Source organism: Saccopteryx leptura, chromosome 10, assembly GCF_036850995.1.
Source record: "Saccopteryx leptura isolate mSacLep1 chromosome 10, mSacLep1_pri_phased_curated, whole genome shotgun sequence".
In the NCBI taxonomy this organism is placed as follows: domain Eukaryota; kingdom Metazoa; phylum Chordata; class Mammalia; order Chiroptera; family Emballonuridae; genus Saccopteryx; species Saccopteryx leptura.
Window position 1 is genome coordinate 7,418,863 of NC_089512.1, and position 24,212 is coordinate 7,443,074.

Here is a 24,212-nt window from a genome sequence, read left to right on the forward strand (position 1 = left end):
TGACGCTCTATCCACTGCACCACTGCCTGGTCAGGCTTGATTTTTTTTTAAGAGTTTAGTTTATTTATTTGTTATAGAGAGGGGAGAGAGAGAGAGAAGGGGGGGAGAGCAGGAAGCATCAACTCCCATATGTGCCTTGACCAGGCAAGCCCAGGGTTTTGAACCAGCAACCTCAGCGTTTCCAGGTTGACGCTTTATCCACTGCGCCACCACAGGTCAGGCGGGTCCTGGATCTTATAGATTGCTAATCTCACCTCCAAATTAAGAGAGGCTGGGTCTCCCATCATGTCTCCCTTTAAAATTCTACAAATAAGGTAAAAGTATTTGTTGACTTCTCTGGATTTTTTTTCCATTCCCCAACTTGAAGGTTGTTGCTCTTCTATTCCAGCCACCTTCACTACGCATTTCCAAGTTTTGTTTTGCATTTGCAAATTTCAACAATGTTTAGGTGTTAGGAAAAAAATTTCCACACAGTTTGATTACTTATTTCTGAAATATGAAAGCCTAACAGTAATTCAATTTTTGTCTCTCTTAAACTTAAGTTATTCAGAAATCACAGACCTCGCGGGGTCCTATGTATTCCTGTGTCCTTCCACAGACTACGTTCCTGTGCGCATGCACGTTTCCCACATATTTTACATATTTCTTCCTCTATCTCTTACCTTGGTCTCCACTACCACCTATTACCTTTATCTATGGCAGAGATAATAGATTTTAATAAAGAAAATGGCTTAACTGGCTCTCCTCAGTCACTATGGCTACTTTTAAATCAATATTCTAAATGACAATGAAAAGGATCTCTTAAAAAACATATGTCTAAAAAATTATAGATCTTTATCTTCCTTTGCTAAAAAAAAAAATGCAATGCAAAAACCGAAATCATCTTACCATTGCACTTAATGTGTATTAAATATTTGGGTTAGATCCTGCAAATTTCTGTGTGAATTGACACTTCTGACTTCCCCCCTTGTCTTAGTATCTACTCATCACTGACCTCAGCTACATAAACTTTCCTTGATTCTGAACTAACACACGGGACTGTCTCAGAGCTTTCCAGGGGCTGTTTATAGTGCATCTCATGACACATCTTCTCACTCAGGCTTGTCCTTCTCCTTAGACCCTTCTTGGGCTTCCCTTCCTTTTTCTTCCTGGTTGCAGCTTCAGGTTTATTTCTCCAGAGAGGGGATGGTAGACACTTAAAACAGCTTCGAAACCCACACGGCTCTTTGGAGAAATCTCCCATTGCGATTACATCCCATTAGAGTACCATCTGCCTCCTCAGATCACCTTTCTTTCCATCCTCCCCCCACACACACACACAAAGGCAAGAGAGTAGACCCCTGTGTCTTAGGCTTGATTTTTCAGTACTGTACTGTCTCCTAGACCTCTGAATCCTGAGCTTGTGACACAGAAGACAGGGCTACTTCTTTTTTATATCCATTACAATGGCTATGATGATATGCAAATTAAGACATTCCTGTGATTTGACCTTTGATGTATTTTCTATTTCTTGGTCCTTTTTTTTTTTTTTTTACAGAGATAGAGAGAGAGTCAGAGAGAGGGATAGATAGGATAGGGACAGACAGACAGGAACAGAGAGAGATGAGGAGCATCAATCATCAGTTTTTCGTTGTGACACCTTAGTTGTTCATTGATTGCTTTCTCATATGTGCCTTGACCGTGGGCCTTCAGCAGACAGAGTAACCCCTTGCTCAAGCCAGCGACCTTGGGTCCAAGCTGGTGAGCTTTGCTCAAACCAGATGAGCCCGCGCTCAAGCTGGCAACCTCAGGGTCTTGAACCTGGATCCTCTGCATCTCAGTCCGATGCTCTATCCACTGCGCCACCGCCTGGTCAGGCTCTTGGTCCTTTTGAGCGTTTCTTATTCCCATATGTGCTGAGTCTCTTCTAGCTACCTTTAGATATTAACCTCCATGTTTCTCTAGTACATTTCTTTTTGCCTAAATTTTACAGAATTGATTTTTGGTTGCTTCCAGGCATGAACACCGACTGTCTGACACAGACGCCTTCACTTCTAAACCAGCCTCAATCTAAAGTCACACTTTCCCCCATAAGATGCTTGCCTTGAACTGTTTGGAATTACATATTTGTGTGACTATTCATATTCAACTACCTTAGCATTCTACATATCCCTGATGGCAGGAACAAAGAATATGTTTCTCCACCCTCTATCTTAATCGTGTGTGACCTGGAGTATCTGTCACAGTGTCTGATTTGTTATAGACAAATTACTGCTTTTTTTTTTTCTAATGTTACTAAAATAGTCATTCTGGGTTTGCAAACAGAATTCTTTTTACTATATCAATGCACGGTGAATTGCATTAGTTTCCATTTCACTTATTCACGGAATACATCACCAGAGTGCTGTTTTCACGGCTTCTTGACACCACGCATACTATGCTCGTATTATCGCATATTGCTTTGGAGAAATAGCTAGTGACAGGAAAAACAAAACAAAACAAAACAATATCATTAGTGGACACAAGGGAAAGTAGTGAGATCCACTGTTGATGATACTAAATTTGAACCGAACAAAGATATAAATATTCTTCCCAAATCAACTGGTCCTTTGATCACAAAAGTTACTTTTAGATTTGGTTTTATATAACTGTGTAGACCTGGCAAAGTTAGGCTCATTATCTTTTGTAGGAGTAGCAATCCCAACCTGCTCTGAGATATCACTACTATAATTATCAATCTCTCTGATTTGATAGGTTATATTATTTAATAATGATGTGAGAGGAGCTTTTTATTTTAAAATGGAATTTTGAGGCCCTGGCCGGTTGGCTCAGTGGTAGAGCGTCGGCCTGGCGTGCAGAAGTCCCGGGTTTGATTCCCGGCCAGGGCACACAGGAGAAGCGCCCATCTGCTTCTCCACCCCTCCCTCTCTCCTTCTCTCTCTTCCCCTCTCGCAGCGAGGCTCCATTGGAGCAAAGATGGCCCGGGCGCTGGGGATGGCTCCTTGGCCTCTGCCCCAGGCGCTAGAGTGGCTCTGGTCGCAATGAGCGACGCCCTGGAGGGGCAGAGCATCGCCCCCTGGTGGGCAGAGCGTCGCCCCTGGTGGGCGTGCCAGGTGGATCCTGGTCGGGCGCATGCGGGAATCTGTCTGACTGTCTTTCCCCGTTTCCAGCTTCAGAAAAATAAAATAAAATAAAATAAAATAAAATAAAATAAAATAAAATAAAATGGAATTTTGTTCCCTTTGATTATACCTATTCTGCTCTAGGTGAATACCACAAAAGAAGCCATGCCTCCTTCCGCACAGGATAATGTGAAAATGGTAGAGCATGACCCTACCAATGCTCCACCTCATCCTGTATTAATAAGATGGTGCTTATCTCTCTCCTCCAGGAGCCTGGAAGCTATGGGGATGGAGTCCTATTGATCATACTTGCCTTCCACAAACCCACTCAAAAGTGGTACCTTCCCCCCCCCCCTGCAGAGACTGTGGGGTGAAGCCCTGTAGACCATCCCCCCCTGCAGACACTGTGGGGTGAAGCCCTGTTGACCATCCCCCCCACAGAGATTGTGGGGTGAAGCCCTGTAGACCATCCCCCCCACAGAGATTGTGGGGTGAAGCCCTGTTGACCATCCCCCCCCTGCAGACACTGTGGGGTGAAGCCCTGTTGACCATCCCCCCCCACAGAGATTGTGGGGTGAAGCCCTGTTGACCATCCCCCCCCTGCAGACACTGTGGGGTGAAGCCCTGTAGACAATCTCCCCCCTGCAGACACTGTGGGGTGAAGCCCTGTTGACCATCCCCCCCCTGCAGACACTGTGGGGTGAAGCCCTGTAGACAATCTCCCCCCCCTGCAGACACTGTGGGGTGAAGCCCTGTTGACCATCCCCCCCCTGCAGACACTGTGGGGTGAAGCCCTGTAGACCATCCCCCCCTGCAGAGATTGTGGGGTGAAGCCCTGTTGACCATCTCCCCCCCTGCAGACACTGTGGGGTGAAGCCCTGTTGACCATCTCCCCCCCTGCAGACACTGTGGGGTGAAGCCCTGTTGACCATCCCCCCCCTGCAGATACTGTGGGGTGAAGCCCTGTAGACAATCTCCCCCCCCTGCAGACACTGTGGGGTGAAGCCCTGTTGACCATCCCCCCCCTGCAGACACTGTGGGGTGAAGCCCTGTAGACCATCCCCCCCTGCAGAGATTGTGGGGTGAAGCCCTGTTGACCATCTCCCCCCCTGCAGACACTGTGGGGTGAAGCCCTGTTGACCATCCCCCTCCCTGCAGACACTGTGGGGTGAAGCCCTGTTGACCATCCCCCCCCTGCAGATACTGTGGGGTGAAGCCCTGTAGACCACCTCCTCCCTGCACTAACTGGTAATCCTTCCTCTTCCCTTCAAGCACTGCAGAGATAATAGCTGAAAACTCCACAGATTTGGTAAACCTACAGACTCAAAACTAATCAAGCCAAAACAGGCTAAATTAAAAGAAACCTACATCAGACACACCATATTTCTAAAAACTAAAGACAAAGAAAATAACATATAGTCAACCAGAGAAAAATGACACATCATCTATAGAGGAACAACAATTTGAATGACAGTGAATTTCTCACTGGATTCCACAGAAGACAGAAGATAGTGACACAGCATTTTTTCAAATGTTGAAAGAAGAGAAGTTAATAAACCAATTAAAAGACAGATCTTCAGATCTTGGCACAGTGGATAAATATCATGACCCAACTAGATGCTGTTTACAAGAAATTCACTTCAATTAAATGACATGAGTAGACTGGAAGTAAAAGGGTGGAAAAACAATGTAATATACAAACATCATTTAAAAAGAAGGCAGGAGGTGGCGCAGTGGATAGAGCATCGGACTAGGATGCCAAGGACTCAGGTTCGAGAACCCGAGGTCACCAGCTTGAGCGTGGGCTCATCTGGTTTGAGCAAAAAGCTCACCAGCTTGGACCCAAGGTCGCTGGCTTGAGCAAGGGGTTACTAAGTCCGCTGAAGGCCCGAGGTCAAGGCACATATGAGAGAGCAATCAATGAACAACTAAGGTGTCGCAATGCGCAACAAGAAACTAATGATTGATGCTTCTCATCTCTCTGTTTCTGTGTCTGTCCCTGTCTGATTCTCTCTCTGTAAAAATAAATAAATAAATAAATAAATAAATAAATAAATAAATAAAAGAAGGCAGGAGTGGCTAAATTAATAAGTAAAGTAGACTAGAGAGCAAAGGAAGTTGCAAGGGGCATTACACAAAAATAAAAGGGCCAATTAACAAAAAACATACAATAATAATAAATGAGTGTGCAGGAACCAACAGAGATGCAAAATACATGAACTAAAAACTGATAGAATTGAGCCCTGGCCAGTTGGCTCAGTGGATAGAGTGTCAGCCCAGCATGTGGACATCCTGAGTTTGACCCCTGGTCAGGGCACACATGAGAAGCAACCATCTGCTTCTCTTCCCTTCCCTCCTCCCCTTCTCTCTTTCTTCTCTTCTTGCAGCCAGTGGCTCAGTTGATTCAAGCATTGGCCTCAGATGGGGGTTGCCAGGTGGATCCCGGTTGGGATGCATGTGGGAGTCTGTCTCTCTATCTACCCTCCTCTCACTTAAAAAGAATAAAAAAGACAGAGAGAGAGAGGTCTCAAAACAATAATCTAAGCTTTCACCTCAAGAACTAGAAAAAGAAAAAAGTAATAAACCCAAACAAGCTGAAGGGAGGAAGTAAAAGATTTAAGTAGACATGGATAAAATTGAGAACAGCAAAATAGAAGAAAAAAAAAGTATCTACCAAGAGTTCTTTCTTTGAAAAAACAATTAAAATGAATAAAGTTTTATTAAGACTGACAAAGAAAAAAGAGAAGACACTGATTATCTTTATCAGGAATGAAGGAATAGATAGCAGCACAGATCCTGCAGACATTAAAAGGACTAAAAGAAACAAATCTTTACACATAAATTTGATAAATTAGACGAAATGACAATCACGGGAAAACCACAAACTACCAAAACTCACTCCACATAAAAGAGATAATCTGAACAGTGCTTCAACTATTAAAGAATTTGTAGTTATAACCTTCCAAAAAAGAAAAAAAGTCATCCTCAGGCCCAGATGCTTCCACTGGAGAATTTTAATAAATATTTAAAAAAGAAATAACACCAATTCTACACAATATTTTCCAGAAAATAGAAGAAAGACTTATTTTATGGGTCCAGTATTATATTCATACCAAAATGAGGCAAACATAGTACAAAAGACTATATAGATCTATATCCCTCATGAACACAGAAGCAAAAGTCATCAACAAAATATTAGCAAATCGATCCCAGCAATATATAAAAAACACAACATGACCAAGTGGAGTGTATTCAGGAATGCAAGGCTAGTTCAGTATTCAGAAATCAATATAATTTGCCTTACTAACAATCTAAAGAAAAAAAACTATATGCTCCCATTAACTGATGCAGGAAAAGCATTTAACAAAATTAAAAATCTATTCACAATGAAAACTCTCATCAAAGTAGGGATAGAAGGGAACTCTCTCACCCTAATAAAGGGCATCTATAAAAACAGAGTGTGACTATCATAATAGTGAAAGACTCAGCCCTTCCAATACAAGGCAAGGATGTCTGCTCTCCACTCCAATGTTGTGCTGAAGGTTACATTCAATGCAGTAAGAAAAGCACAAGAAGTAAAAGGCATACAGATCGGAAAGGAAGGAATAAAACCATTGCTACTGACAGATGACATGACTGTGTACATAGAAAAAAATCACAAACTATCTACAAATCTATTAATAAAAGCTCTTTGAATAAGTAATTTAGCAAGGTTGCAGGATACCAGCTCAATATACAGTAGTCAATCATATTTCTACACACTATTAATGAAAAATTGAAATAAATAATACATTGCTGTTTATAATAGCATTAAAACACTAAATACTTAGGTATAATTTTACAAAATATGTGCAAAAGTTGTACCTTAAAAGCTACAAAGAGACTGGTAAGAGAACAAGACCTTACAAGTAAAGACAGGACATTAAGGATAAATCTTCATATACTGCTTGTGGGAATATAAACTGTCATTTTGAAAAGCCTTTTGAAATCTATTGCAAGGGCTGTGGACATACTCAAAGAACAAGTAATTCTCTTTTGGAGCTTAAGTTTATTCATATATATCCTCAATGAATCTTTTTTAAAAAAATCCTACTATCCCTTTATCAGTTTGTTTAATGTAAAAATTTTAAATCTTCAAGAAAAATTTATGTCACAAAGCAGGGCTTACCAGCTCAGTGTCCGGTCATCCCTTCTATGTTCCAGGTGACAGCAGCTCTTGAGGTATGGATAACGACCTTCCTCTTCCCACATGTACAGATGCATATAGTTATCCATGGACGTGGTGAGGACATGGAGCGAGTCCTTCAAAGGATACCCAGGGGTGAGTGGCCCAGAGGCAAATTCCGAGCAATGAGCAATAGGAGAAGGGTATACATACCACCCACAGGTTGCAGATGGTCATCTGGTGGTCGTCAAATTGTTGCAACAGGAGGCCATTAATAGTGAAGAGAAACAGGTGTAACCCACTCTCAAAGACAATCATGTTTTCATCACTGACTCCCATCCAAATAGGACTCTGCATACGAACTGGCAACAGGAAGCTTGCGATCTGATGGGCTGGGTTGTTTTTTTAATTTATTTTGGAGAGAAAGAAGAGAGAGAGAGAGAAACATGGATTTGTTGTTCCACTCATTTATGCTTTCATTGGTTGACTCTCGTATGTGCCCTGACAAGGAATCAAACCCGCAATGTTGGTGTATTGGGACAACACTCTAACCAACTGAGCTACCTGGCCAGGGCCTGATGGGCTGTTTTCATGTAAAATATATGCACACGCACAGGCAAACTTTGGGTCATTTAGTCAGAACAATATCCTCACCCTGAATGAAAAAATATACTTCCTACTTCCAGGGTACTTAAGTCCAGTGAAGAAAATGAAAGGCAGGCCATTGGCCTGAAAATATGTGTCACTGACTGTGGTGATGGGTGCCATCACTCAGGGAGAGAAGTAAGTGTACAGACAATAAATGATAGCTCAGTGCTTGACCTGTGGTGGCGCAGTGGATAAAGCGTCAACCTGGAAACACTGAGGTTGCCGGTTCAAAACCCTGGCTTGCCTGGTCAAGGCACATATGGGAGTTGATGCTTCCTGCTCCTCCCCCTTCTCTCTCTCTCTTTCTCTCTCTCTCTCTCTTTCTCTCTCTCCCCCCCTAAAATGAATAAATAAATAAATAAATAAATAAAAATTTAAAAAAATAAACACCTTTAAAAAAAAATGATAGCTCAGGCATCCAGGGAAGGGGCAGCGGAATCCAGGCCCTAAAGCATGATGGGAATCTAAACATTTTTTTTGCCCAATAGGGAACGGTGGATGGTAGAGGTCAGAAGCGTGGGCATTAGAGTCAAACAGGCATGGGGTAGCCTCCAGCTAAGAAATCCCCTGCCTTGTACACAGGTTGACCCATTTATACACATTTACAGCTTAAAATGAGTGCACGAGTGATCGGGAGGAGAAACAAGGTGGCATGGCCTACCTTGGATTACTGTCTTGCCCCCGGTCTTCTCAGCTGTTAGATCAAAGGTGGTAAACCCTGTCTTTTTGAAAGAGCCTCTTCGGAACATCAGCGTTATCCGGTTCGCTCTCCTCGGGAACCAGCAGGCTCTGCAGCACATTGCAAACGGGAGACCCACAGACAGAGGGGCACTGCCTTCCGATGGTGTCAGTAAGCCCTCTGCGAAAAATACCTGTGGGAGAGTAGCGCACATGTGGTCAGGTGAAACGGGAAGCTACAGCATCTCAGAACAGGCGCAGCTCCAGAAAAGCTTCTTTAAAAACCCTTGACTTGTGGCCAAAGCTTTATTCTGTATCCGAGGAAGCATTAAGTAATCACTGCTTCTCATTCACTGTCTTCTTAACCTTCCTGACACGATCACACATGGAGCAGAGACCCCCAAAGCTTCTTTTCCAGCATGCCAAGGGGTTACAAAAGCGTCTAGCCACACTGGACCCCCAATCACGTTGTGGGTGGTCAGGTAGAGTTTCCCTTCTTAGAGAACTTCTCAAGGGCTGGTCTGCGTTCGCTGCTGCCTCCCTAGCGCCTTGCTCTCTCTGGTGCCCTGTGCGCATGCGCCATGTAAAAAGGCCTACCCAAAATGTCACTTTCTCAGTGTGACATTCAGAGGCTGGTGCACTCTACAGTGCTTCTGGACTTTGTATTTCTCAGCTAAGGTAGCTAAAAGCAAAGCAAGGAAAGTAAAAGGGAACCAGTACTAACTCGTGATCTCTCTCTCACCCCCTTCCTTGTCTTTGGCTGATTCTGGCTTCATGAGCAAATTCTCATTAATAAACGTTGGTCTTTGCAACAGATGTTGCTGCTTGAAAAAACATTGTTTCTTGACTGGAGGAATGGATCCTACGCGTTTCATGGCCTTTGAGGGGAGGGAGCAGTCTGTCCAGTCCTCGCTGAGCTCTGCTGTCTCACTAACACTTCCTGACCTCACCTTCCCTACGACGCCGACCCCCTCCTCCTGAGGTGAAGACACCCAGGGCAGCACCCACCTTTGGCAAGATGTGCTGATGTGTCCCAGAGGCAAAGATCCACTTCTTGTCAGGAGAGCAGTGGAGAAGATCAACACTATAGTTAAATGCGTTCACTCTAGAAACACTCCTTAACTCGGGCACCGTGAATGTGTAGATGTCCCCTTCGGAATTGCCGATCTGAAACCAAAGCACCGCCGCCATGTCAATGGAGGGAGAGTGGACGTCCTAAAGCACACAGGGGGCAGCGCTGGCAGCTGCAGGAGGTGCCACCCTTTCTTCCCTCGCACTGTGGAGGTGAAACACGCCCCTACACCAGCCCGCCCTCAAGGTTGCTGGGATGACCCCAAGGAATAAAACGTTCTAAGCCCCAAGCACCCCAGGATAGTTACTCATTAGCATATCAACACTAATTTTTTTCTCAGTGGCTCCTCAAACCCACCTTTCTCCCTCCATGGTCCCTGTCCAAGCTCATGTATTCTCTAATTTACACTTGAAAGAAGAAACATGGAAATGAAATAATTCAGGAAGGTTTTGTGTTTTTTTTAGCAGAATTACTAGGGAAATGTACCTAAGACATAACAAGGGCTAAGATGGTATAAAGGTGTGTATGGCCATCATTCATTGGTGTATTGTGACCCACAGGGATGCGACAGCAATGGAGTCACAACACCTGCAAGGCAGCAGACTTTGTGCCCCCCCCCCCCAGAGGCAGGGCTCACTTACCAGCAGGAATGGACCATCCTTCATGAGAATGGCTTCTAAGGAAAAACAGGCCCGGGGCATGGTGAGCGTAGCCAGCGCGTCCTCATCCTGACAGTTCCACACTTTGACAGTTGCCCCCACATCCACAGTGAATGCAAGCTGCATCTGCGGGAGGGTCGCCAGAAGCTTCATGACAGATTGCTGGACTGGGCTTGACCAGATGATAGTGCCCTAGAGAACGAGAGAGTAACACTGTCTGTGTCCGAAGAACTCTTCCCACACACTGTGCTTCCCTTCTGCCGTTGTGTGGAAGCCTCCTCCAACTCAGATTTACTTCTTTTTTTTTTTCCTGGGAATAGAGTAAGAAAATTCTACTAAACATCTCAGTTATTTGAGAGGTAGTGAACATGAGAAAGGAATTATACAATACACTCAAAGGCAGGCACTCGCGTGATGAGCATAAAGAATCAGACTCCTGCCTGACCTGTGGTGGCACAGTGGATAAAGCGTCGACCTGGAAATGCTGAGGTCGCCGGTTCGAAACCCTGGGCTTGCCTGGTCAAGGCACGTATGAGAGTTGATGCTTCCTGCTCCTCCCCCTTCTCTCTCTCTGTTCCTCTCTCTCTCTCTCCTTCTCTCTCTCCTTTCTAAAATGAATAAATAAAATTAAAATAAAAATAAAATTAAAAAAAAAAAAGAATCAGACTCCTTGGCTCAATGTGTTCTGCCTCCTACTAACAGTGTGACATTCAGCAAGCTACTTACCACCGTGACTTCTTACATGGCTGTGGTATTACATTTCATAACACATTGAACGTACTTAGAATTCTACCTAGTGCATAAGAGTTCAAGGGGTATCAACTATCGGGATAATTGTTATTCCATTATCAACCTTGTACATTGCAAACAGGACAGAGGAAAGTGTTTCCTCTAAACTTTTTTTAAAAATTAATTTTAGAAAGAGGAGGGAGAGACAGAAGGGAGGGGGAGGAACAGGAAGCATTAATGCGTGCTAGTTGCGTCTCCTATGTGCTTTGACTGGGCAAGCCCAGGGTTTCGAACCAACGACCTCAGCATTCTAGGTTGATGCTTTATCCACTGCGCCATCACAGGTCAGGCTCTAGACTCTTTTTCAGTCTTATTAAAGTTCTAAAGTATATCATACAAGGAAAAGAACACAAAGGTAATTGTAAGGGTAAATGAATTATTACAAAGTGGTCAATATAACTCCTTCTGCACCCTCTTTGAGCCCCCCTTGAACTGTTCTATTTCCCACCCCCTCCAGCCTCCCCAGACAGAATCACTGTTTTGATTCCTAACTCTGTAGCAGGTTGCCTGTGTCGTGTTATTATTGCTGTGTGATAAAACATCCCTAAACTGGGTTGCTTAAAACAACAACAATAAATGATCTCACAGTTTGTTCATTAGACATGCGAGTATAGCTTGGCTAGGTCGCTCTGGCTCAGGGTCTCTTATGAGGTTGAAGCCAAAGTTTCACTTTCTTTTTTTTTTTTTTTTTTTTTTTTAAAGGGAGAGAGGGAGAGAGAGAGACAGAGACAGAGAGGGAGAGAGAGAGACAGACAGAGAGAGAGAAAGGGGGGAGGAGCAGGAAGCATCAACTCCCATATGTGCCTTGACCAGGCAAGCCCAGGGTTTCGAACCGGCGACCTCAGCATTTCCAGGTCGACGCTTTATCCACTGCGCCACCACAGGTCAGGCCAAAGTTTCACTTTCAAGATGACTCACTCACAGCAGTTGGTTCCGGCTGCTGGCAGGAGTCCTCCGGATTTCAGCACACAGACCTCTCCATAGGGCTGTCCTCATGACATTGTGGATGGCTTTCGAAGAGCCAATGACTCAAAAGAGAGGATGTGTCTTTTATGACATAACTTCAGAAGTTATACTCCATCATTTCCACAATATCCCATTGGTTACAAAGGTCAGCCTTATTCAGTGTGGGAGTGGACTACCTAAGACCATTAATACCATGGAACAAGGAACAGGAAGGGGTCCTGTGGCCCCTGACCTTCACTTCTCTCCCATGTGCAAAATACACTCACCATCTCTGACTGCCCTCAAATACCTCATACCATTACAGCATCATCTCAGACTCTGGGATCTCACTTTTGAATTAGGTCCAGGTAGAGAGGAGGCTCTTTATACTCAGTTCATCTTGATGTAAAAAACTTAGAACTAAACATATAAGTCATCTGTCCCCCACTTTCCCCAAATACAAGGGTAGGGCAGGCATAGGATAACGTTATAGACACTCTCATTAAAAAAAAAAAAAAAAAGATAAAATGGAAAATGAGAAAGGGGAAAGCAATAAGAAATTACTACTAGACTAAAATAAAATAAATTGAAATCTAGTAGAAAACATCTGGTAGTTTGCTGATTGGACAGAAAGCCTGGGAAAGATTCTTCCTGTCTGTCGGCTCCATTCTCCAGGCCCTTGGTTCTGTTTCTGAGACACCCCTTCCTTTTCACATATGGTGGCTCAATTTTGCAGCTGAGTAGTTTTTGCAGCCTGCTTCTTGTCTGTAAAAGTTTGGGATCTGGCCTGACCAGGAGGTGGTGTAGTGGATAGAGCGTCGAACTGGGATGCTGAGGACCCAGGTTCAAGACCCCGAGGTCGCCAGCTTGAGCGCGGGCTCATCTGGTTTGAGCAAAGCTCACCAGCTTGGACCCAAGGTCGCTGGCTTGAGCAAGGGGTTACTTGGTCTGCTGAAGGCCCACGGTCAAGGCACATATGAGAAAGCAATCAATGAACAATTAAGGTGTCGAAACGAAAATCTGATGATTGATGCTTCTCATCTCTCTTTGTTCCTGCCTGTCTGTCTGTCCCTATTTGTTCCTCTCTCTGACTATCTCTCTGTCTCTGTAAAAAAAAAAAAAAAGAGGTTTGGGATCTGGAAGTCTCTTTCCCTTTTGTGATTATCTCAACCCCTTTAAACTCAAGCTGGCAGTATTTCTGCCAATATAATTCTTTCAAACACTTTGTGGTTCTCAAAAGAACCTTATTTGAGTTTATATCATTAGATAAGAGCCACACTTACAAGTCTTTGAGATAAATCCTTTGATTCCTTGGGCTTGTACTGGGGCTGCCAAGAACAATGCTTTAAACTTTTTAGAGGTCCTATTGCTTGAGTGAATGGTTCTCTGAGGCATCTCCTTAGATCTTCTGTGGTCTAACAAAGAACTCTGAAGTCACCCACCTGGCTTTAATTTTATAGTATCGCTTACTGACATTGTCTTGGGCTGATCTTTCTTCAAATCCACTTCTGAGATTTAGCATCATTTGCCATCTAGAAAGGCTGTAAATTTCCAGCAATCTTTGGTTCCTGATTGTTTGACAGCCCTTATTTTATTCCCTCCCTCTCTTCTTGCATTTTACTGTAAGCAGCAAGAAGAAGCCAGCATTCAGCATTCTGCCTGGCAATCTCCTTAGCAAGATCACTCAATTTGGTAGTTATGTTTCCTGGTTTTCACATTGCCATGGGTGACAGTGTTGCTAAATCCTGCCACTGTGTAACAAGGGTCCCCTTTCCTCTAGGGTCCAGTAACAGTTGTCAGACTTTCCTTTAAGTTCTCGCTGGCAGCCTCATGGCAGGCCAGCAGGTTTTTGCTAACAGTCTCTTCAAGGCCCAACACTTCGCTCAGAGTCTTCCCAGCAGATTCTGTCCACTGCCTGGTTTCGAAGCTTCTCCCATGTTTTAGGTTTCTGCTATGGCGGCACCTCACTTCCAGGCACTGAAAACTGTACTTGTTTTCTATCGCTACATAACAAATTACATGGCAGCTTAAAGCAATAAACACTTACCTCACACAGCTTCTGTTGATCAAAAATTCAAAGGTGGATTAACCAAATGGCTCTGGTTTACAGTCTCTCATTAGATTTGGCTGGGGATGCAATAATCTGAAGGCTCGCTTGTGGTTGGAGGATTCGCTTCCAAGATGGCTCATCCAGATGACTGCCAGTTGGTGTTGGCTGTTGGCAGGTGGCCTGAATCCTATGTCATGTGGACCTGTCCATTGGATGGCTTGGATGTCCTCAGGGACATGGTGACTGGTTTCCCCTAGAGCAAGTTATCCAAGAGAGTATCCTTCTAATTTCTTTTTCCCCAGCTTTATTGAGATGTAATTGAAATATAATATTGTGTGAGTCTAGCCTGACCAGGCGGTGGCGCAGTGGATAGAGCGTTGGACTGGGATGTGGAAGGACCCAGGTTCGAGACCCCGAGGTCGCCAGCTTGAGCGTGGGCTCATCTGGCTTGAGCAAAAGCTCACCAGCTTGGACCCAGGGTCGCTGGCTCCAGCAAGGGGTTGCTCAGTCTGCTGAAGGCCCGCAGTCAAGGCACATATGAGAAAGCAATCAATGAACAACTAAGAAGTTGCAACGCACAACGAAAAACTAATGATTGATGCTTCTCATCTCTCTTCATTCCTGTCTGTCTGTCCCTGTCTATCCCTCTGACTCTCTCTCTGTCTCTGTAAAAAATATATATATATTGTGTGAGTCTAATGTAACAGTACCCTTCTGGACTTTTTTTTTTTTTACAGGAACAGAGAGAGAGTCAGAGGAATAGATAGGGACAGACAGACAGGAACAGAGAGAGATGAGAAGCATCAATCATCAGCCTTTCGTTGTGACACCGTAGTTGTTCATTGATTGCTTCCCCACATGTGCCATGACCGTGGGCCTTCAGCAGACTGAGCAACCCCCGGCTCGAGCCAGTGACCTTGGGTCCATGCTAGTGAGCTTTTTTACTCAAGCCAGATGAGCCCACGCTCAAGCTGGCTATCCTGGGGTCTCGAACCTGGGTCCTTCTGCCTCCCAGTCCGACGTTTCATCCACTGCGCCACCGCCTGGTCAGGCCCTTCTGGACTTTTATCTCCTCATTTCCCTGCTACCTCATATGTTCATAAAAGGGTGTTTATCATACATCAGAAGAGACCCTGTGTTATAGAGTCAATATCCATTTTTTTATGGAAAAGAGAAATCCAAGCAGGGAAAAGTAAGATAACACAACAATTTGGGACCCACTTGGGGTCTTCCTGCTTCCTCTCCAGTGCTTCATGAACTGCACATGCTGGTCCTGATATACAAGACAACCTCTCTGCCCCCTTGGAGGTGATCTGAATTAGAGGCCACTTTCTGAAAAAGCCAATAAAACAAATGCCAACTGTGGGCAGAGAGGTAGTAGAATAGGTCATGGAAATGCATGAGGCCAAAAGAGTGTTTATTTCACAAAGCCACTCTGCATTACCAATAGAAAGTAAGTTCTTGCACATGTTTATATATAAAAACACATATTAAAAAGTGAATTCTCTATGTGTCTATAGTTGAAATGAAAGGGTCACAGATTCCTAATTAGAAAACCTGATTTAACCTGACCAGGTGGTGGTGCAGTGGATAGAGTGTCAGACTGGGATGTGGAGGACCCAGGTTTGAGACCTCGAGGTCACCAGCTTGAGCACGAGCTCATCTGGTTTGAGCAAGGCTCACCAGCTTGAGCCCAAGGTCGCTGGCTCGAGCAAGGGGTCACTCGGTCTGCTGTAGTCCCCCAGTCAAGGCACATATGAGAAATCAATCAATGAACAACTAAGGAACCTCAACAAAGAATTGATGTTTCTCATCTCTCTCCCTTCCTGTCTGTCTGTCCCTATCTGTCCCTTTCTCTGACTCTCTCTGTCTCTCCCACACAAAAAAAAAAAAGAAAAAAGAAAGAAAAAAAAGAAAACCTGATTTAAAACTTTGTTTCTGTTACCAATTGAGTATCACTTTCCTCCCAACATTGGCTTTACCTGTGGAATAGGGTGGACATAGGTATGCATTACCTGTGCTCCTCATTGGCCAGACTCACCTCTTGCACATGCCAGACATGAAGCATGCGGTTTGAAGACACTGTGCAAAGGAGTGACTTCTCTTGCCCACTGATTGGGTGCTCACTTCCTGAGAGATAAGCAATAGGTCCCAAGATTCCTAGAAAGCAACACAGACAATACTTGGCCACCAGATAGTTGAGGAAGGATCCAATTGAATAAAGAATTCTGGAAAGATAATGTTAAGTTTGCCTGACCAGGCAGTGGCGCAGTGAACAGAGCATCAGCCTGGGATGCAGAGGACCCAGGTTCGAAACCCTGAGGTCGCCAACTTGAGTGTCGGCTCACCAGCTTGAGCACGGGATCATAGACATGACTCTATGGTCGCTGGCTTGAGCAAGTAATCATTGGTTCGGCTACAGCCCCCGGTCAAGGCATATATGAGAAGCAATCAGTGAACAACTAAGGTGCCGCAACTATGAGTTGATGCTTCTCATCTCTCTCTTCCTGTCTGTACCTCCCTGTCTGTCCTTCTCTTTCCCTTCCTCTCTCTCACTAAAATAATAAGTAAATAAAAAATATAAGGTAGCCTGACCAGGCAGTGATATAGTGGATAGAGCATCAGACTGGGATGCGGAGGACCCAGGTTCAAAATCCCGAAGTCGCAGGCTTGACCGCGGGCTCATCTGATTTGAGCAAGGCTCACAAGCTTAAACCCAAGGTTGCTGGCTTGAGCAAGGGGTCACTCGGTCTGCTGTAGCCCCTCAGTCAAGGCACAGATGAGAAAGCAGTCAATGAACAACTAAGGTGCCACAACTATGAGTTGATGCTTCTCATCTCTCTCCCTTCCTGTCTGTCCCTATCTGTCCCTCTGTCTCTGTCAAACACACACACACACACACACACACAATGTTAAGTATTCTTTTTTTTTTCATTTTTCTGAAGCTGGAAACGGGGAGAGACAGTCAGACAGACTCCCGCATGCGCCCGACCAGGATCCACCCGGCACGCCCACCAGGGGGCGATGCTCTGCCCCTCCGGGGTGTCGCCATATTGCGACCAGAACCACTCTAGCGCCTGAGGCAGAGGCCACAGAGCCATCCCCAGCGCCCGGGCCATCTTTGCTCCAATGGAGCCTTGGCTGCGGGAGGGGAAGAGAGAGACAGAGAGGAAAGCGCGGCGGAGGGGTGGAGAAGCAAATGGGCGCTTCTCCTGTGTGCCCTGGCCGGGAATCGAACCCTGGTCCTCCGCACGCTAGGCCAACGCTCTACCGCTAAGCCAACCGGCCAGGGCCACAATGTTAAGTATTCTTGCAAACTCTATGGAGAATAGGATGGAAAATGGGCTTCAGAATCTTTCAAGCATGGGTTCCCATTGCAGACTGGCCATTGGGGAGATGTAGGCCAATTTGTTTTTCTTTGTAATCTCAGTTTTCATAGATATAAAATGGGGGTAAAAATCACCCCATTAGAGAACTGTTCGAATTTGAAAATATGTACCAGAAATAAAGTCAGCGTTAGAATTGTTATTTAAACATTTGCTTTTTCTCTTAAAGTTTTATTCTAGGAGGGATGAGAAGCCTTTGGGGAAAGGGAGTAACAGGTTGATTTTATGTTGTGAAAACACCCCTCTGGCTTCTCCACACAGCAGAGGTCACAGGGGACAAGGCAGGGAGCAGGGAGACCGGTGACTGCCATCAAAGCAACCCAGTTCTGCTAAGTTTTAATTCCCTTTCTCTTCACTGAATGAGAGCACCAAAACAATATAGTGAATTCCTAAAATAAGTAATCAGGCTGCCCCTTACCCCTACCCAGGTTGCCAGTCCTCTCCTTGTAGACGAAGTCCTCCGGCCGGGCCCGGGCCAAGCGACGCTCGTACTTTGTTTGGTTGAGGTAGAACTGCTTCCACGTCGGCCTGCCCAGGCACTGCGAGGAGAAGCTCCATTTCTTCAGACACAGGTTTCTAGAAAGTGTCCCGATCCCGTTAGCGGCCCACAGCCTTGGCAGCACGGGCGCACCCCGTGACCGCCTTCCTCACTGCAACCTCCACTCACACCTGCGCACAGCCGCACACAGGCCCCAGTGCACACCGAGGCCCTCCTCTCCCCCGGAGACACCCGTCCTCACCCTGCCTCCGCCCCTGCTCACCTCCACAGGCGCTCGTCATCTGCAACGCTATTCCAGTACTGGGGGAGAGAAGGGAAGAGAAGAACCGGCGGTTGGTACCCAAACCTTGGCTCCGCCTTTGCTATCATTTGTGGTGGGAGCAAAGCCCACAGCGGTTAACCAGCCCCCAGGGTGGCTCTCAAAACCCTCCCAGTCTGGGGCAATGGCAACAGGGCAACAGCAGAGACCTATCACTGCCAGCACACGATATTCCCGGTAAGTTCAGGGTGGACTTCCTGGGGCTTGAAATGGGAGCTTCAAGAACCATTTAGTCAGCACAACTCGAGTGTCAGTTTGTCATTTTCATTGGACAAAATACGAGGCGCTCAGAGTGAAGGATGCCAACCCCAAAACATTCAACGTACCACTCTGTTATTTTGCAAATTGGTACTCAGATTGCATCAGGAGATGCAATTGACTCTCCAGGACACGGACGGGTGAGTCAGAGCTGAATGGGCCAGCATGAACAGGTACATTTAAAGGATGAAGGTAAGCTGTGTGAGTATGATGCTGGGGCAGCCAAGACCCCAACGGTAGGGAGAGAGGTGAAAGGGGTCTTGCGCCGGCACTGGCAAGGTGGACGGGTGTGGTCAATCCAGACAGCGCAGCGGAGGGTAGAGAGAATTCACCTTGTTCACTTGGCAAGCCTGTAGCAAGCTGAAGGCATCCAGGAAGGAGAAGACTCTCAACAACGGCACTTCAGGCAACTGGAGCTCCATCTTCCATGGACCCAGCCCACATCCACTCTCGTTTCTCCTCGTAATTTAAAGGCTTGGCCCAGGTCTTCAGCACTTGAGAGGATTCCCACCCACGGCCCATCTGGCTCTGAGACAAACAGGCTGCAGGTGCGCAGACCCGCAGCCTGGCCTCCACTTCCACTCTGTCCCGGAGCCACGCAGCTGAGGGCATCCCTACCGACCCTCACTTGTTAGCGCTTTTTGTTTAAAAGCTGTCAACACCACCTATTTCAACACCGTGAACTGGAGGTGCAGGACCTTGGGCAACTCTAGTTGTTGATGAACTTGTCAGGGTTCTAGAAAATTTCCCTTTTTAAAAAAGTTTTTATTTGTTGATTTTAGAGAGAGAAGGAGAGGGAGAGAGAGAGAGACAGAAATATCCATCTGTTTCTGTATGTGCCCTGATTGGGGATCGAACCCACAACCTCTGTGTCTGGAGGCAACACTCCAACTAACCGAGCTAACCAGCCAAGGTAGAACTTGGAAATTTCAACTAACACACACATTCATCAAATCAAGTCTATGTGACATTAAGTTCCAAATCACCGGGACAGAGAGTCTGCATCCCACGTTGAGATGTCTACAATGAGCTGAACAAGTGGCTCCATAGAGGTCATGCCGAGGGCCAAGCCTGGTCTGAGATGGCTCTTACAGTCGGTGCCTTTCCCTGTGACCCAGCACAACACTTTTCTCCCAGGAACTTGACAGATGATTCCAGCATTTTTTTTCTTTTAGATTGTATTTATTGATTTTGGGGGGTAAAAAGGGAGGAAGCATCAACTCATAGTTGCTTCTCATGTGTGCATGTTTGCCTTGACTGGGCAAGCCTGGGGTTTTGAACTGGTGGCCTCAGAGTTCCAGGTCAACACTTTATCCACTGCGCCCCCACAGGTCGGGCGATTCCAGCATCTTCTATAGGAGTCCTTCTGTGAGGCTGCTCAGTGGTGATGACCCCTTCCTTAGACTGCTCCCTCCAGTCTGACTCACAGCAGTGGTTCCCAGAAATACCATTTCTTTTCTACAATGTTATCTATCCCATTACCCAAAACCAGAATGGGCTTGTTAGGGACTATTCGAGGTACTTTATCTCAGGATTTAGAATGGAAAACTTTCACATTGACAGGTCCATAAAATACAAACTGGCCACTATGGGGAGTCCACATTTTTTCATTCTGTTGAATTGGGTTCATCAAAAAGTAATGAAGAGCCTGACCAGGCGGTGGCGCAGTGGATAGAGCGTCGGACTGGGATGCAGAGAACCCAGGTTCGAGACCCCGAGGTCGCCAGCTTGAGCGCGGGCTCATTTGGTTTGAGCAAAAAAAAAAAGTTCACCAGCTTGGACCCAAGGTCGCTGGCTCCAGCAAGGAACAACTAAGAAGTCGCAACGCGCAACAAAAAACTAATGATCAATGCTTCTCATCTCTCTCCGTTCCTGTCTGTCTGTCCCTGTCTATCTCTGCCTCTGTAAAAAAAAAACAAACAAAAAAAAAACAACAAATAAAAAACCTGATGAACCTTACCAGGTGGTGGCGCAGTGGATAGAGCATCAGACTGGGATGCAGAGGACCCAAGTTCGAGAACCCGAGGTCACCAGCTTGAGCGTGGGCTCATCTGGCTTGAGCAAAAAGCTCACCAGCTTGGACCCAAGGTCGCTGGCTCAAGCAAGGGGTTACTCGGTCTGCTGTAGGCCCGCGTCCAAGGCACATATGAGAAAGCAATCAATGAACAACTAAAGTGTCGCAATGAAAAACTGATAATTTTTCTCTCTCGTTTCCTGTCTGTCCCTATCTATCCCTCTCTCTGGACCTGTAAAAAAAACAAAAACAAAAAAAAACTGATGAAGAGAATGAGATTTAAAGGTTAAAAAAACACACTAGTTTAAAGACTGATAAAGGGAGTCTTATGCTATTTTTTTATCAGTGATTCTAGCTTTTCTGAAGTCTTTCAGAACTATGCTGTTTTACTGATTATAAAATTAAAATTAAATCTCTGTTTTTTTATTTATCTAATTCAAGTAAGTGAACAAGCTGTTGACTATTCACTACTTTTAATACCAACAAAAAGTTTAGATAATATACATCCTGAACTTTTCTTCAAATATATTCATCTATGAATAAATAACACAAGGGATAAAACTTGGTGATCAGCTTCCTTCTAGCTCTGAGGGTCTGGACATCGAATGTTACAACTACTTTTCAGGCAGCTGCGTGTTCTTACCCTCAGTGAGTCAGGAACAATGATTTCAAACTGACCATATCTTGGAATCGCTCTCCCTAGGTTTCTCGTTTTCTAATGAAGCATTCTCGCGATTACATCTGGGTTCTTCACTTTATAACACAAATGTAACTTAAATCAACATTGAAAGTAAGCAAGGCATTCTCACTTGTTCACCCTTTCTTCTCTTGAGCCTGGTGAGCACCAGGACCTATATTTTGAGCTCTTGCTCAGGCAAATCACTCATTTCCATTTTGTTAAGTCTTTTTCTGAGGTTTAATCTTGTCCTTTCATTTGGAACATATTCCTCTCTTTCTTTTTCTTTTCTTTTTTTTCTTTTTTTTTGTATTTTTCTGAAGTTGGAAACCGGAGGCAGTCAGACAGACTCCCGCATGCGCCCGACCGGGATCCACCTGGCATGCCCACCAGGGGGCGATGCTCTGCCCATCTTGGGGCATCGCTCTGTTGCGACCGGAGCCACTCTAGCGCCTGAGGCAGAGGCCACAGAGCCATCCTCAGCGCCCAGGCCAACTTTGCTCCAATGGAGCCTCGGCTGCGGGAGGGGAAGAGAGAGACAGAGAGGAAGGAGAGGGGGAGGGGTGGAGAAGCAGATGGGTGCTTCTCCTGTGTGCCCTGGCCGGGAATTGAACCCAGGACTCCCACACGCCAGGCCGACGCTCTACCACTGAGCTAACCGGCCAGGGCCCTTTTTCTTTTTCTTTCTTTTTTTTTTTTTTTACAGAGACAGAGAGAGAGTCAGAGAGAGGGATAGATAGGAACAGACAGACAGAAACAAAGAGAGATGAGAAGCATCAATCATTAGTTTTTTGTTGTGGCACCTTAGTTGTTCATTGATTGCTTTCTCATATGTGCCTTGACTGTGGGCTTTAGGCAGCGACCTTGGGTCCAAGCTGGTAAGCTTTTGCTCAAACCAGATGAGCCCACGCTCAAGCTGGCGACCTTGGGGTCTCGAACCTGGGTCCCCCACATCCCAGTCCGACACTCTACCCACTGCGCCACCGCCTGGTCAGGTCTTCATCTTCCTAGACTCTCTGTGCTGGTTTCTGTGCAGATAAACCAGCCCCCTCACCCAGTTCTGAAGGAGTGGCCTCCTGTCCTGAAGCTAGTTCATCCCTCCCTAGCTCCCCGTGGTCCCTCAGACCTTCGTGACGATCCAAGCAGTCTACTTTATTTCCAGCGGGTCCTCGTAGTTGAGGGCATGCTTTGACCTGTCAGTGTCCCATAGGGTAGAATCAGTCAGCACCTAGATTCAGGAAGACAAACCCGCAGGCAGCAGCTTTTTCTTTTTTAATTGACTTAGAAAGAAGAAAGAGCCATTGATCTGTTGTTTCACCGCAGTGTGCATTCATTGGTCATTTCTCATATGTGTCCTTACTAGGAATCGAATTCACAGCCTTGGTGTTTCAGGAGGATGTTTTAACCAACTGAGCTAACTGGCCAGAGCCTTAGGCAGCACATTTTAAAAGTATGCAAACATACCTCTGCCAGGGGAACACTGGGAGATGGATAGTTCCATCTGCTCCCTCTGTGCTGAGCCCAGGGGGAATAGCCTGTTAAGAACTGTTTCTTGGCCCTGGCCGGTTGGCTCAGTGGTAGAGCGTCGGCCTGGCGTGCGGGGGACCTGGGTTCGATTCCCGGCCAGGGCACATAGGAGAAGCGCCCATTTGCTTCTCCACACCCCCCCCTTCCTCTCTGTCTCTCTCTTCCCCTCCCGCAGCCGAGGCTCCATTGGAGCAAAGATGGCCCGGGCGCTGGGGATGGCTCCTTGGCCTCTGCCCCAGGCGCTAGAGTGGCTCTGGTTGCGGCAGAGCGACGCCCCCTGGTGGGCAGAGCATCGCCCCTGGTGGGCGTGCCGGGTGGATCCCGGACAGACGCATGCGGGAGTCTGTCTGACTGTCTCTCCCCGTTTCCAGCTTCAGAAAAATACAAAAAAAAAAAAAAAAAGAACTGTTTCTTTTACTCAGTCTGCTGAAGGCCCACGGTCAAGGCACATATGAGAAAGCAATCAATGAATAACTAAGGTGTCACAACAAAAAACTGATGATTGATGCTTCTCATCTCTCTTTGTTCCTGTCTGTCCCTATCTGTCCCTCTCTCTGACTCTGGAAAAAAAAAAAAAGAACTGTTGCTTGGCCCTGGCAGGTTGGCTCAGTGGCAGAGCGTCAGTGTAGAAGTCCCAGATTCAATTCCCAGTCAGGGCACACAGGAGAAGCGCCCACCTGCTTCTCCACTCCTCCCCATCCCCTTCTCTCTCTCTTCACCTCCTGCAGTCATGGCTGCATTGTCCCCGGATGCTGAGGATGGCTCTGTGGAGCCTCCGCCTCAGGTGCTAAAAATAGTTCAGTTGTGAGCATGGCCCCAAATGGGCAGAGCACCGGCCTCAGACAGGGGTTGCCAAGTGGATCCTGGTTGGGCGCATGCGGGAGTCTTTCTCTCTATCTCCCCTTCTGTCACTTGGGAAAAAGAAGAAAAAAAAAAAAAAAGAACTGTTTCTTTGCTACTGTCCCATTGAACTGTGAATACAAGTCCCATTAGTCCCCAGAGTCAGGCTGTCAAGAGATGTGTCCTCTGGGTAGCAGACACAAAAGCTAGGTGCCAGGCTGGTGCAAAAGCTCCTTTCTCAGAGACACCGAAGATCTGCCATAGGGGCGGAAGGAGATTCCAAGATTTGCAATCCCTATTTTATGCCTCAAGAAGCAAAATCAGAAGCAAGGCCCCTGCTCCCCTCCCCAAACATTCATGCTCTCACACCTGCTGTGACTCTAAAATATGTCCCTTCAGTCACATGTTCAGCTCTACGATTCTTCATTTATTCGGCAAATATTTAATGTGTGCTGACTCTGTAGTTCCTTTTCTTTTTTTCTTTTTCTTTTTTGTTTGTTTGTTTGTTTTTACTGAGACAGAGAGAGAGTCAGAGAGAGGGATAGACAGGGACAGACAGACAGGAACAGAGAGAGATGAGAAGCAT

General features: G+C 45.9%; 1 protein-coding gene across 1 annotated transcript; it reads right to left on the minus strand.

The window, feature by feature from the left end:
• Positions 1 to 651: 651 nt before the first annotated feature.
• FBXW12 (F-box and WD repeat domain containing 12) lies at positions 652 to 18,991 on the minus strand. Its single transcript, XM_066351546.1, has 11 exons — positions 18,902 to 18,991; positions 18,255 to 18,292; positions 17,918 to 18,069; positions 16,149 to 16,267; positions 10,306 to 10,515; positions 9,601 to 9,759; positions 8,576 to 8,786; positions 7,480 to 7,658; positions 7,270 to 7,403; positions 2,377 to 2,452; positions 652 to 693 (listed from the first exon to the last, which is right to left on the minus strand). The coding sequence occupies exons 1-11, from the start codon at positions 18,989 to 18,991 to the stop codon at positions 652 to 654; spliced, it is 1,410 nt and encodes a 469-aa protein (XP_066207643.1).
• Between the last annotated feature and the right edge of the window lie 5,221 nt (positions 18,992 to 24,212).

Bases quoted from the DNA above. Each gene is read 5' to 3' on its own strand.
- FBXW12 (XM_066351546.1), bottom strand. From the start codon at position 18,991: ATGGAGCTCCAGTTGCCTGAAGTGCCGTTGTTGAGAGTCTTCTCCTTC. The intron at 7,659-8,575 runs GTAGGCCATGCC...AAAACAACCCAG, and splicing joins GGGCAAGACAGTAATCCAAG to CCCATCAGATCGCAAGCTTC. The intron at 2,453-7,269 runs GTAAGCCCTGCT...TCCTGTCACTAG, and splicing joins GATGACCGGACACTGAGCTG to CTATTTCTCCAAAGCAATAT.